This window comes from Dunckerocampus dactyliophorus, chromosome 11 (genome assembly GCF_027744805.1).
Source record: "Dunckerocampus dactyliophorus isolate RoL2022-P2 chromosome 11, RoL_Ddac_1.1, whole genome shotgun sequence".
Taxonomy (NCBI): Eukaryota; Metazoa; Chordata; class Actinopteri; order Syngnathiformes; family Syngnathidae; genus Dunckerocampus; species Dunckerocampus dactyliophorus.
In genome coordinates, this window is record NC_072829.1 from 18,845,244 (window position 1) to 18,860,569 (window position 15,326).

At 40.5% G+C, this 15,326-nt stretch overlaps 1 protein-coding gene across 6 annotated transcripts in view; it reads right to left on the minus strand.

Moving 5' to 3' along the window:
- Nucleotides 1-463: 463 nt before the first annotated feature.
- The window catches only part of LOC129189515 (moesin-like), a 41,954-nt gene continuing 27,091 nt past the window's right edge, over nt 464-15,326 (minus strand). For 3 of the 6 annotated variants that reach the window (XM_054791254.1, XM_054791255.1, XM_054791256.1), the window contains 7 exons: nt 13,600-13,696; nt 12,625-12,788; nt 12,329-12,459; nt 12,018-12,178; nt 11,348-11,440; nt 8,779-9,012; nt 465-5,643 (listed from right to left, as the gene is read on the minus strand). In XM_054791254.1, the coding sequence (XP_054647229.1) occupies nt 5,479-5,643; nt 8,779-9,012; nt 11,348-11,440; nt 12,018-12,178; nt 12,329-12,459; nt 12,625-12,788; nt 13,600-13,696 (1,045 nt within the window). In that variant the 3' untranslated portion in view covers nt 465-5,478. Of the gene's footprint in view, nt 5,644-8,778; nt 9,013-11,347; nt 11,441-12,017; nt 12,179-12,328; nt 12,460-12,624; nt 12,789-13,599; nt 13,697-15,326 lie in introns of all 6 variants that reach the window. The other 3 variants (XM_054791259.1, XM_054791257.1, XM_054791260.1) reach the window with 2 other exon arrangements.

Below are 15,326 nucleotides of genomic sequence, written 5' to 3' on the forward strand. Positions count from 1 at the left end.
GTCAAATGCTGATACTATGTGGGAATGCATAAAGGTAAGTTTTGATGACTTATTGAGTGCTAATGTGCACATTTGTCTGAAGCTAATTCATGCTAGCACAGTGCCTTTTACCACACACGTCAAACAGCCATGTAATAATCTCTCTGGAAAAACTTGGCTGGAACTTGAATTGGTGGATAGTGGGTCAGCATTCATTTTGTGCTTTTAATTTGATGTTATTCATGTTGTAGTTTGACACAATACATAATAAATAAGATAAATTAGATCGCTATAATGTACGAACCCCCCACCCCGGCCGCGGGAGATTTGTGGGAACACAAGCCGGTCCGTGGGTCAAAAAAGGTTGGGGACCACTGGTGTAGAGGTTTGGAGTTGTTTAGAGATGATGTATTGGAAGATAAAGAGTTAACTGGGTTTGTTGCTTTAGTAACAATGGTATTCATCTCCAAATCCGTCATGCCATGCATTGTTATGTTGCATTGTTGTATATTATTGATGGTCTGTATAATTGTGATGCGATAGTGGTGGTATTAAGAGGGAGATTGGGTCCCTTCAGTCCCCAGTGAAGGCGCAGGTATGAAATACACCACCCGCCACTGCAATAAAGCTTTGTAAACAAAATTGAGTGGGGGAAATAAAGGAACAATTTTAATGAACGAAACATGACAGATGAATACACAAAACTGAGTACACCACTCACATTTCAGCAACCAACAAAGTGAAGCTATACTTTCGAGTAGTCAGCGGACAGCTTGGAAAATAGTATAGCTTTATTTTTTTAGATTTTACTTCAGTTTCCTAAGCAAGGCAGTTGTCATCTTGCAGGTGTGTTAAGGGATTGTTGTCATGTTTGAAAACTGCCATGCGGCCCACTTTCCCAAGAGAGGGAACAATGCTCTGGTTCACAATGTCACAGTTCATGTTGTAGTTCATGTTTCCCCCAGTGAACCGCGGCACAGACGATGATGCTACTACCATCATGCTTGACTGGAGCCAAGACACAATTATCTTGGTACCTCCTTGTGTTGCCAGTACAGTCATCCCTCCCCACGTAGCAGTTCGAATTTGCGGCTCCACTCTATCAAGTTTTTTCAAAAATATATCAACTAATAAAAATATGTCAAAAATATGTATTTTAAAACATATTTTATGTATTTGTTTTGCCTGAATTAAGCATTTTCAAGCATAAAAATGGCTACATGAACTAAAATACAAATATAAGGCATTCAGAAGACGCATTCAAATGAATGAAATGTAGTATTCTATACTGGTCACTTGGTGTCAGTAATGTTACTGTAATGTTGTGAGACACACAAGCACCAGACTTGAACAACAGGCTTTTTTTTCAACAGGTTTCAATTATCTCACAACCCGCGCAATAATCCCAAATAATGCCTACTAAAAAAAAACGGGCTACAGTTGTTGCAGTAACCCACACCAAGCTAAAACTCAACTCTTAACCCCGGACGTCACTTTCTGTCACTCACTAGGGAACACAGTTATAGCGACACAAACCAGCACAAGTCTTATTTAAGTCTTAACTTAGCTTATTTTCTCTTATTATGTGTACTATATTGGGTAATATGAGTATAAAGGTGGCTGAAGGGGTGTTATTTCTTGTTTAGAGGGCTCTAATAATGTTAAAACTGTATTTAGAAGGTCTTAAACAGGTTTTCAATGCTCTAACTACGCAAATAGGGGTGTACTTGCTTTTGTGACGTACACTAGGTGTCATATTTATGGCCAAGAATGTGGCTGGACCAAATGGAAAGATGTCTCTATGAGGCTTTTTGGAAATCGTCAACCAGACCCTGTTTGGATATATACTGTAGATTGATTGGCTAAAAACTACAACAAAGTGGAGACATTGGGGGAATCACGTGACAATGCAAAGACGGGGCCAAACGGGATAAACCCCATGTCTTTTTGCTAAATTGAATAAATCACTGAACAAGAAGTTTCATTGACTTAATGATATCCAAATCCACTTAAGAAAATTCAGAATTATCAACAAATGTCATCAAATCAATTGTTTTTACTGTGTCTGTGTGGAAAGTATAGACTTAAAGATGTGCTTCTGCAGGTTTCCAAGCTACAGTACCTAATAGCTGAGTGCAAACTGCGAAGAGCAGTGATTCTGATGCGTCGCTGTTTAAAATGGAGCCTTGAGAAGCAATAAGCAAAGATGTTGTGGAGGCGCTTGCTAAACTACAGCACAACTCTAGTTTAGAAAACCTCCAGCAGCTCTGCCTATTGAGACTGTGAAGTTTACATGGCAGCAGCACTGAGTCTCCCAGATTACAAATGTAGAGGCTGTGAAGGAGGTCTCCTTGCAGGCAGATGCCTCTAAAGCAATGGCGGCAGAGCACAACAACATATAATAATATAATAATATAATAATAATATCAGTAACGTCTCATGTGTCTGTATTTTTTGAGTTATGTGGTACCTTATTGTCAACAGACATATATTTACCAGCTCACGGAACAATGAAAACAGCATGTTTGAAGCAAAAAAGGAGGTTTTGCTGCAACTGGAGTGGTGGCAATACAATAAGATGGGTTACATGAAAAGGAGGATGCACGACCAACATGATTAATGTTCACACATTCATGGTGTGGATCTAACAGAGTACCTCGTATTTGACGCGCTACGTCGGCAATCGGAATCAAGGGAGTCAAACAACAAATGACGTCTGTCTCAAGCCAATGTCATCGAGAGTAAGCCAGCTGATGTGGATGTTTGGTGGAAATAAAAGACGGGCGCTACGGCTAGTTTATTCATTTGCGTTGTCCATCTCTGTTAGCAACAGTCAAGGGACCTTCTCAACCCACACAACATACTTCCGGCCGACTTCAAATTAAGAGCGCCTTGGGCTACATGCTGTTTACTTATTTTAAGAGTACTCCGGTTAGGAAGAGGAAAGAGGAATCAGAATCTGAACCAGGAAACAAAAATTAAAATTCAAATGACGCCCAAACCTAGTCCTGATAGATACTGTAGTCAACGGATCCCGAATGTCCTCAAGATTTTGACACTGGATTGGTTTGAGAGGAGTTAGCAGACAAAAAATGAGGTTCGTACATCATAGCGATCTAATTTATCTTATCTCTGGAGATTCTTACATCGCTGGTTGACGTGTGTGGTAAAAGGCAGTGTGCTAGCATGAATTCACTTGAGACAAATGTGCACATTAGCACTCAATAAGACATCAAAACTTACCTTTATGCATTCCCACATAGTATCAGCATTTGAGACCAAATATGAGGTGAAAGAAAAATGCTAAAAATACTGTAGTAGTCTATCTGTGCGGCGAGAGAAAGTTAGCACACGCACAATGGACATGCGTCAAGTGAGACGGATATAACAGAGAGAATCCGTCCACTTTTCAAAATAAAACATCATGTAAATAATTTTTTCTTTCGGCCCGGGGGTTGGGGATCACTGGTCTAAATAACTGGCAACAGACGTGGGGAGAAAACTACTGGAATTGTGTCTTCCCTACAGTCAAGCATGGCAGTGGTAGCATCATGGTCCGGGGCTGCAAAGAGGGAGCTGCGGTTCACTGAGGGAAACATTTCAATTCCAATATGTACCCTGACATTCTGAAGCAGAGCATGATCCCCACTCTTGGGTAGACGACATTGATGAAAGTGGCGGTAGCCATGATACCGAAACAAGGGTGAGTTACAAGGGAGTGCTAATTGTAGTGGAGCAATTCAAACTACAAACAGAGCATTTAAGCAAAACAGGGGTCACCTCATGCTGGATACGCAACAAGAGAGCACAAGCAATAGTTTGGAAAATGATGATGAAGTCTAGAGTTTTCCTACAACAATGACAGAAAAAGTTATCCATTATGTTTTATATTAACATTAACAAGTATCTCTTCAAAGGTGATAATTTCACTTTTGAATTTGGTGACATGCATTAATTGACACATCAAAGGTGATGCAAACCCGTTCATATGGAAACTGTGATGCGCCGTCAATAAACAGATGGGGTCTCGGTGCATTTTAATGGTGATAAAGAAAATGGCAATTCGCATTTTGTGAGAATATATGTATGACATTAAATGCCGGGCTGCATCAAAGTTTACCTAAGGACATTTCAGGAGAAGAAGTGTATAAACTAGAAAGAACTACATTGATAACATACGCTTGCATGACCAAATGAGATCCAATACAATATCTGTGTCAGAAATTCCGCCTTTAATGGGATAATAATGCTTAGTTTTGACTAATACTATAAGAAAGAAAATCAAGGATATTAAATCTACATAAAATGGATATGCCTGGATATTATTTGTTGTTGGTAATGCTAATGGTTTAATTCGTTTGGAACATGCATACAAGTTACACCTGAGTGCATCACACGGTACAGTCCACAGTTTCACTTAGCAAAGCTTATTTAATCCTACCCCTCATCCGTTTCACATCAGTTGCAATTCATTTGTTCACCTCCTGTTTTCCAAATGCAGTCTTTGCCGATTGTGCATACATAGGAAAGTGGTAAGGCAATATAACAACATGGTGCAATGACAGTCATGGTATATACTTACTGCAAATAAATTATATAGCAGGCTCAATAATAATAACAAATCGATAATAACCAATAAAAGGGTTAATAGTCGACAGAAACAGTTGGATAATGAGTGAGTATAGACAATGTACTCACCAGAAATGAAGAGTCAGTGGTCAGTGTGAGAGTGATTAGACTTAGCATTGTATGTATCTTCCTTGTACTTTATGAACGTCAACTGCTTGTACTGTTTCTTAAAATCCCACATTCTAGTGCATTGTTTGAGTTCCTTGCTCAATCCGTTCCATAATTTCACTCCATATACTGAAATGCTGAAGATTTTTAGCGTTCTCCGTGCATGTAAGTGTCTCTTGTTGAGAAGAATTGTTTTATGTTTTTGGGTAACAGGTTATTGTTAGCTTTATGTATACTTTTAGCTGTTTGAAAGTCTACCACATCAGCAAATTGTAATAAATGTAACTTTAGCAATAAAGGGTTTGTATGTTCCTTATAAGCGGCATTATTGATTATGCTAACTGCCCTTTTTTGTAGCATTGACAGTGAGTGAAGTGTACTTTTATAGTGATTACCCCATATCTCCACACAATAAGTTAGGTATGGTCATATCAGTAAACAATACAGCGTTTTAGTGATTTTTGGTTCAGAACAAATTTTACTTTTAGTATTGAGGTATTTCTTGCCACTTTATGTTGTATATTTTTAATGTGAGATTTCCAGTTCATATCTATTATGACCCCGAGAAATGTATTTTCGTTCACCCTGTCAGTGTCCACGCTGTCAATTTGTACTTGCGCATGCTTATCCTTTTTGCTGTGTTGTTGTTGTGTTCAGGCTTTTCATCTATCTTTTACATTACTAATATTATATCTGTTTCTCTATTTGATCCAATTCAATTAGCGATCCTTTATTATTCATTCCATACACAGTGGACTTTTCTCACATGGACTCAAATTCATCAATGCGCTGCTTGGTGTTGCCCTGACGAATCTGACGTAGGGTCTTATATTTGTCACGGCCTGCCTTCACATTCTCAGCGTGGATCAGGTCATTGGGGGTCTTTTTACTCTCATCTACAGCTTGAGCCAGCTCGGCGCTCAGGAACTGAAAGAGAACACAAACAGACAGAATGAAATCCTCATAGCTGAGACTATTCACAAGCCTTACCCCACAACCCTGCTCTCTCCTCAATCCCAATCTGAAAACATTCCTTTGTCCATAGTTAATAAATCCATCTCTGTGTCTGGAATTCTATGCAACATCGTACAGTATCTTGTTTTGGTTGGGAAATAGGGTCCAATTGTATTACAAGAGTAATAGACTTAGTGGATGAGGCATGCAATATGAATGAAATCAACTGAATGACAATGTACCTGCATCGATGTCTAATTATGTAGAGTGCACTTAGTTCCTGGTAAAACATGCTTTTTGGAGGCAATTAGGCTGCCTTTTTAAGAGCACATTTCAAAACCGCTATACTGTACTGCACATATAAACAGAGAATACACACAAAATCAGAGAGTAAACACCAGAATGAGGCAGGCCAGGAGTAACAAAGCACGACCTAACATCACTACATGTATGTGACTGAGACTGTTTAGTCATCAACCATCATTAGTTAGAGGTGTGCACTCGAGGCCTGACTCGAGACACCATTTTGATGAGTTTGGACTCGACAGTATCATCAAAGAATTGCAACTCGTCTTTGGCTGCGACATCAATGACTTTCTCACACTTAAGATCATCAAACAACTGAACACAAAATGTATTTTTTAAATTAAGCTTTTTATTATTAAGGGAGCCGCACGGTGGTCTAGTGGTTAGCATGTTGACCAACACAGTAACAGTCTGGAGATCGGGAAAACCTGGGTTCGATTCTCCCTTGGGCATTTCTGTGTGGAGTTTGCATGTTCTCTCCATGCATGCGCGGGTTTTCTCTGGGTACTCTGGTTTCCTCCCACATTCCAAAAACATGCATGTTAGGTTAATTGGCGACTCTAAATTGTCCATAGGTATGAATGTGAGTGTGAATGGTTGTTTGTCTATATGTGCCCTGCGATTGGCTGGCGACCAGTCCAGGGTGTACCCCGCCTGTCGCCCGAAGTCAGCTGGGATAGGCTCCAGCATGCCCCCCGTGACCCTAAAGAGAAGAAGCGGTATAGAAAATGGATGGCTGGATGGACTATTAAGGGACAAAATAATCCAAACCTACTTGGCCCTGTGTGAAAAAGTGATTGCCCCACCGTTAAAATATAACTGTGGTTTGTCACAGTTCTCACAGTTCAATTTCTCTAGCCACACCCAGGCCTGATTACTGCCACACCTGTTCTCAATCAAGAAATCGCTTAAATAGGACCTGCCTGACAAAGTGGAGTAGACCAAAAGAACCTCGAAAGCTAGACGTCATGCTGAGATCTAAAGAAATTCAGGAACAAATGAGAAAGAAAGTAATTGCGATCTATCAGTCTGGAAAAAGTTATAAAACAATTCCTAAAGCTTTATCCAAAGACATTATCCAAAAATGGGGAAAACATGGAAAGGTGGTGTACCTTCTCAGGAGTGGCCGGCCAACCAAAATTACCCCAAGAGCGCAGCAATGACTCATCCAAAAAGGTCACAAAAGACCCCACAACAACAGCCAAAGAACTGCAAGCCTCACTTGCCTCAGTTCAAGTCAGTGTTCATGACTCCACCATAAGAAAGACACTGGGCAAAAACTGCCTGCATGGCAGAGTTCCAAGACAAAAGCCACTGCTGAACAAAAAGAACATTAAGGCTTGTCTCAATTTTGCCAGGAAACATCTTGATGATTCCGAAGACCTTTGAGAAAACACTGTGGTCTGGCGTAAAGGTAACAGCGCATTTTAGAAAAAGATCATATAAACAGTAAAATATTGTGGAGGTAGTGCGATGGTGTGGGGCTGTTTTGCTGCTTCAGAACCTGGACTTGCTGTGATAAATTGAACCATGAATTCTGCTGCCTACCAAAAAATCCTGAACGAGAATGTCCAGCCATCTGATTGTGACCTCAAGCTGAAACGAACTTGGGTTCTGCAGCAGGACAATGATCCAAAACACACCAGCAAGTCCACCTCTGAATGGCTGAAGAAAAACAAAATGAAGACCTTGGAGTGGCCTAGTCAAAGTCCTGACCTGAATCTGATGCTGTGACATGACCTTTAAAAGGATTCATGCTGGAAAACTCTCCAATGTGGCTGAATTTCAATTCTGCAAAGATGAGTGGGCCAAAATTCCTCCACAGGGCTGTAAGAGACTCATTTCAAGTTAACGATTGATTGCAGTGCTGCTGCTACTTATTATGTTTAGGGGCCAATCACTTTTTCACACAGGGCCATGTAGGTTTGTATGTTTTCTTCTCCCTTGATCATAAAAGGTTTCATTTAAAAAATAAATTTTGTGCTCAGTGGTGTTGACGGATATTTAAATTTGTTTGATGATCTGAAACATTTAAGTGTGACAAACTTGCAAAAAAATAAGAACCCAGGAAGGGGGCAAACACTTTTTCACACCACTGTACTTGAGATTTTCGGTGAATGTGCTGAGTAAAATGTCTCCCCATTCAAAGTATTCAACTAACGTGATTGTTATTATGTAACATCCAAGACAACATATTTTCCCTTTGAATCTGCCTCACTGAATGCATCTGTTAACGTCCAATCAGGTTTAAGAACAAACAACGAATGAGTGGATTACATTTCCGTGCACTGACTAAATCCTGAATGCTATGTCAGCACTCTTTTTCTGTGCCAAAGTCTTGTCATACTGGTCTTACTCTGTTTAAAAAATAAAACAATTCAACATGCATTCATTGTATTTGTCAAATGTAATAGATTGTTACATTGTTAAAATGGCATTTTATTTGGGAGACACTAAATAGTGCTTATGAGTTGTAAGGACTCAAAAATTTCAAGCCAATGACTTCGGACTTGACTCGAACTGTCTTGACTTGAGACTTTACTTATAATTTTCTGTCAATTTTCCAGAAACCCATCTGATTGATGGCAAAACATCCATTTAAAAGCTAACAGTAGTTTACCTTCAACAAATAGCATTGAACGGGGTAGAATTGTGATTGACAGGGGATTTGAGCCTCTGGGGTACATCTCCAGAAAAACATTTTAGTGGTAAAATTGTGATTAAAATACAAAAATATCTATAAAACTGTGCCAAAGTCAACCTCAAGCTACTTAGTAAATGTTCATATAAATGTATCCCTGCCTTCAAGTTCTTCTGCAGTCTCTGGTTCTTCTGGGCCTCTGTTACTCTTTCCTCTTCACTGCGATCGCGGACCGTGTCAGGAGACATCAGCTCGGCACTTGCTTCAGCGCTGCTCTCATCTGTCTCGTCATGATCATGCATGTGAAGGTGAAGCGAATCCTGGATGTGGATCCCCATTATTTTCATCTTGAGCTCCTCTTTGGTTCTCTCCAGATCAGCTTCTACCATCATCGCCTGTCAACAAACACAAACATGAGTGAGGCATGGCAGTGACGTATCCCAACACAAGTAGATTTGTCCAACCTTTTAACTTTAATGCTAAGTATGCTTTTAAAATCGGATGCAATACCTGGCTTAGGTTCAATATTAACACAATAGATGTTCCTTGCTGTTTTTTTTATTTAACATGCTAGCCTAATCTACAGGATTGTCCAATGTAAACTCATCCCCAATTAGGCAAACAGGTTTTCTGATGCTGCAAGTCATTTGACACGTGAGTGTACTTAACGTTGTCGTAGGTGACTGTATAATCAGTTTGAAGCATGGGTACGTGTTCTATGGCAACAGTCTACCCTCTGATACAGATAAAAGTGATACAATGCAAAAAAATAACACTTTTACTAAATTGTGGCGTGCCTTAGGCTGGCCCCAATAAAAGGCCACTTCAAAATATGCAGAGCATGCAGATGAGCTCCCCTGAGGTGGTTTCTGACAGATTGTGCAGAAATTCTTTGGTTATGCAAACTGATTGTTCCAGCAACTGTCAGGGTGGCTGGTCTCAGACCATCTTGGAGGTGAATATGGTGGATGTGGACGTCCTGGGACGGTGCACTTACATGTGGTTTGTGGTTGTGAGGTGGGTAGATGTACTGTCAGTGGAGACAGCTTATGGTAGAGAAATTAATATTCAATTCACAGGCAACAGCTCTGGTAGACATCCCTGCAGTCAGCAAGCCTATTGCACGCTCCCTCAACATTTGTGACATCTGTGGCATTGTGCTGTGTGATAAAGGTGCATATCTTGGAGTGGCCTTTTACTGTGGCCAGGCTCCGGGACATTGTTGCAATAATCATACGTTTTACTCAGCATCCTGATATGCCACGCCTTCGAGCTGGATGAAGAAGTTCAAGAGAGTTTTATTGTCATGTGCATGGTAAAACAGCAGTTATACCATGCAATGAAAATCTTATTCTGTTCATTCTCCCAAGAAAAGAAAGAAAACACAAGAAAGAATAAGAACATAAGAAACATAAACACATAAACATATATACCAATAAATTAAGCAACAAAAACAGAAGAGACATTAATACAAATAAATAATACAAATAAATAAATAAATAAATAAAGTGCTATGAGTGTGTGCGTGTGTTGCGTGCGGCGTGTGCGAGTGCTTCATTGAGAAGCCTGATGGCCTGTGGGTAAAAGCTGTTTGCCAGCCTTGTGGTCCTGGACTTCAAACTCCTGTAGCGTCTGCCTGACGGTAGGAGTGTGAATAATGAGTGTTGTGGATGTGTGCTGTCCTTGATGAGGTTGTGTGTTCTGCGTAGGACTCTAGATTTATAAATGTCTTGCAGTGAGGGGAGGGCTGCCCCAACAATGTTCTGTGAGGTCTTGATTACCCGCTGGAGTGCCTTCCTATCACGTGTTGTACAGTTACCGTACCAAACAGTGATGGAGGCGGTAAGGACACTTTCCAAAGTGCATCTGTAAAAGCAACTCAGGATTGTGGTGGACATGCCAAATTTCCTCAGTCTTCTCAGGAAGTACAGTCTCCTTTGGGACTTCTTCAGAATTTGTTGGGTGTTGTGAGACCAGGTGAGGTCCTCGCTGATGTGTGTGCCAAGGAACTTGAAGGTTTTCACCCTCTACACCTCAGTCTCATCAATAAACAGGGGTTTATGCGGCTCCTTTTTTGTTCTTGGGTTGATGATCATCTCTTTAGTCTTATCTGTATTGAGAAGAGATTGTTATCACGACACCAAGCTATGAGGTCCGCCACCTCTCTTCTGTATGATGTTTCAACACCACCAGTGATCAGTCCGATGACTGTCGTGTCATCCGCAAATTTAATGATGCTGGTGTTGTTCTGGGAGGCCACGCAATCGTAGGTGAAGAGCGTGTAGAGGAGCGGACTCAGCACACACCCCTGAGGGGTCCCAGTGCTCACAATTCTTGAGCTGGATGTGCGATTGTGGACTCTGACTGACTGGGGTCTGCCTGTGAGAAAGTTAAAACACTAACAAAGATTTGCAAAGATTTGTGAATAGTCAGAGGCCTATTGTGTACATCCTTGAGTTCAGCTTATGACAGATTGGTGCAAAAACAAAATTGCTGTGTGTTCTGTAATTTTGATGTGTAATGTTTGAATTAACAATAGATTTACTGGAGTGTGACATACTAATCAGAACTACCCATCAATTCAAAATTTAGGCTATTCTTGCCTGTGTTTGATTCCTTCCTTCTATCTTACAGCTCATACCTTGTTCACTTAGTAGTGCCAGACATTCCCTCTATGCTCATTTTTGATTCATCCTTTATCTGCCTCTTGGTTCTTTCATTAATTCTCACCCTTTTCTGCCATCGCATTGCCTCCTCGTCCTTTTTCTTTTTGGCATCTTCCAGCTGGGAGATTTTCGTTGTAAGCTCTGCCAGCTCAGTGGCCTATCCACGTGTGCACACAAATGGGCAAAGAGTTAAGAGTGCTCCTGTTCTAAGGTCACTGTGCTCTGTCTCTGTGCGTGTGTGTGTCTGTCGTGACAATAGGTGTGTGTGTGTGTGTTTGTGGATGCACACATGGATTCTAAAGCAGAATCAAGCGCTGATTTATTCAAATCATTCAAATAACCTCAAAAAGACGTTTCTCGCACAAATAATATTTAAGTGCAGTCATTTTGCAGATTATCAGAGTAGAAGTTGTCGGAAACAAAACACAATCTGTTCACTACTAGTAAGGACTAGGACATGTTAGAGTGTTAGGAGAGGCAAGGAGATGCTCTCAAAAGAGATGAGTTTTGAAGAGATTCTTCAATGTAGTGAGAGAAGCCTAGATCTGACAGCTATTAGTTTCTTACACCATTAGGAGTCATGTGGACAGCTGTGTATGGATGCGATAGAATGTGGATGAAGGACCATGAAGAACAGGTGTGATCATTATTATTATATCAGAAAATGTGTACAAATTTTCCCCAAAAAAAAAGACCCCATACATGTTATATTGTCATATTGATGAAGTATTTACCAGTTCTTCCTGACTTCTCATCTCAGACTGAGAATGTTGTAGCAGGGCTGCTTTGGCCTGCATGGCAGCTCTGTGGTCATTGTCCAGGCTCTCAGCTTCTTCTTGTGCGAGTGTCCTCTCCTTCTCTAACTCGAGAGCCCTGCGAGTCTGCTCCTCCAGCTCTGAAACGCAACATCCAGCACAGGCATACACCCATACAGTATAGTATACACTGCATTGGGGGGTATTCTCAAATCTTGAATATTACAATATGGTAAGTCACTTGTTCGCAAACAACAAAAAAAATGGCAATACTCAGAAAGTTGTCAGACCATCTTGAGCTCTCTTTGTCTGCTCTTCAATCTGTCTCAATCTCTCCATCAACTCCATGGTCTCACGAGCAATCTTCTCTGTTTCCTTCTCGGCATTTTCACGCTTTTTTTTCTCACTCTCGAGCAGAGCCCTGACAAGAGAATTGTGCATAAATACACGTCTGAAACAACTCCATCCCCTGACGGTTCTTTCTTAAGTACAGAGAGCACACTGTAAATTGTAAAAAAAAAAAAAAAAAAAGAAGAAGAGAGAGAGAGAGAGAGAGAGAGAGAGAAGTCCTCATCATTTTCTTTACCTCTCCATCTGTCTCTTGTTCTTCTCCTCTTTGGCTTTGGCCTTCATCTGCTGCACCTCGATGGTGTCAGGTTTACGTCTGCGCATGTACAAGTCGTGATTTCCCATGCACAGCGCCAGTATACGTTTGTTGATGCGCAGACGAGGTACATAGAAAACAAAGTCCTTTAACACAAAAAGCTTCAGTTAGTTCAGCGGTGCTCAATTGTTTTCTATCATGCCCCCACTGGAGGACAGAAATATTTTCAAAGAAACTGCTAAGCTCTATTTATTTATCTGTACTGTACATTCCGAACTCGAAACTGAAACCAGCAAAATGCAGCAAAACGGACAGCACTGAAGCATTCAAGCATATTCAAGAGTCAAATTCCATGCAAAGTACGACAAAATCAGACATGTTGGCAGATCTGCACTAACACTGGAAGTCCTCCCTGCCTCTCACGCCCCCCCTGACAGTTCCCCGCCTCCCCCGGGGGGTCCACCCCAATATTCAAGAAGCACCGAGTTACTTATAGTTGAATATACAACATCATAAGAACATATTCAAGATAGACAGGTGTGAATTCTCTGCCTGTGAAGCAGAATTATGATCATTATTTCATAATCAGCTGTGATTTATGCATTTACAGGTTATTTTCCTTAGTAACACACTAAACCTGTTTATAGCCACATTGAATAAATTAGAATTAGCATATGTGTGAAGTAGTCATTAGGCTCCTGTTTGTAGTTGTCAAAAGCTTTTCATGTAAAAAATAATATATTCATGATCTGATAATGACTACTAAACATTCAACCGTGTGCACTTAACGAAATGGCCTTTAATTACACGGCCATCCATAGATTTTGGTAAACTAATAAACATTTAATTTATATCTGCATGAGACAAAACCCAACCATTTCCCCTTGTACTACACAAGCCTAATGGAATGGCCTGTAAAGATGAAATGTTGTTACTGTATAATGCTACTGCACATACCGGAGACTTCTTGTCAATTGGTTTAATGACAAACTTCTTGTCATTGAAAGAAATATTTCTGATCTCACTCCAGGGGAAGCCAATCTTTGGGGTCAACCTGTAGAAGATTGGAATACTTTGTTATAGGACAGGCCAGACACAAATTCAATCAACTCAAACATTTGGCAAAAGTGTGGTGAAATACTGTATACCAGTGGTCCCCAACCTTTTTTGACCCACGGACCGGCTTGTGTTCCCACAAATCTCCCGCGGACCAGGGGGGTTCGTACATTATAGCGATCTAATTTATCTTATTTATGATGTATTGTGTCACACTAAGACATGAATAACATCAAATTAAAAGCACAAAATGAATGCTGACCCACCATCCACCAGTTCAAGTTCCAGCCAAGTTTTTCCAGAGAGATTATTACATCGCTGTTTGACGTGTGTGGTAAAAGGCAGTGTGCTAGTATGAACTATTAACTTGAGACAAATGTGCACATTAGCACTCAGTAAGTCATCAAAACTTACCTTTATGCATTCCCACATAGTATCAGCATTTGACACCAAATATGAGGTGAAAGAAAAACGGTAAAAATACAGTAGTAGTCTATCTGTGCGGCATGAGATAAAGTTAGCACACCCACAATACACATGCGTCAAGTGAGACGGATGTAACAGAGAGAATCCGGCCACTTTTCAAAGTAAAACATAAAAAAATTAAATAATGGAGATTATTTTTTCTTTCTGTGCGGCTCGGTACCAAATGACCCACGGCTGCGGCCCGGGGGATGGGGACCACTGCTGTATACTATATTCTAATTTCTAATGTCTATTTTTGACACACGGCTCACTACCCTCCTCCTGTAAGCCCTCCTGCTGGCTTGACGTTGACGTTCAACATCTGCAATAAAAGTCACTGTTTTACTTATTAGATTTGATTAAGCTCCAGAACACTCCTTTTCTAGCTTCAATTGCCATTGTTCACGAGCGACCCAATCCACGTTTAGGCCTTAAATATGCCTCACACACTTTAACGCTAACACACACCAAATGCATTTAAAGTATAAAATGTATAGGTACTCACCACTAATGAATGATAATGTAAACTGATCGATGAACCAGAATCAGAGTCACGTAATAGCCAGTCACAGCACACAACTATGGTGCATTCAAGGACCGCTGAACAAAATGCGAAGTCTCATCACTTGACAAAAAAAAACATTATCAGTGAAGCAGAAAAACAAAGATGTTAAAAAAATGTGTACTTTCTAACAGTGGTATATGTACATGTATTATCATATATTTATAAATTGCTGCCAACTTAGGGTAAATGAAATGTGTTTTTTTATGGAGCCTGTTTCCAGAGAAAAAACATTTTGACCAAAAAATCTGTGAATTTGCAGTGGCGTGAATGCTGGATTGCGGGTGTCATTCATTCATTCATTCTCTATCGCTTATTCTGGCCAGCGTCAGGATTAGTGAGAAGTGGATAGTACTACTGGCGCTCGCAGCGATCCATGCGTGCAGCGTAATGTCCCGCCCTAACTAACGTCTTGGGCAGCATCCTCCTCCCACTTTCCTTCACAGTGCGCCCACGTGCCAAACATAAACAATCATGTCTGCTGTGTAGAACTTAACTTAACCAACACATGCCACGAAAACTGATCTTGTGGGGCTAGCACGTTAAAAAGCTTGATTTTAATAAGCCATTTCAAGAACAAACACTTGACACAGTATGGTGA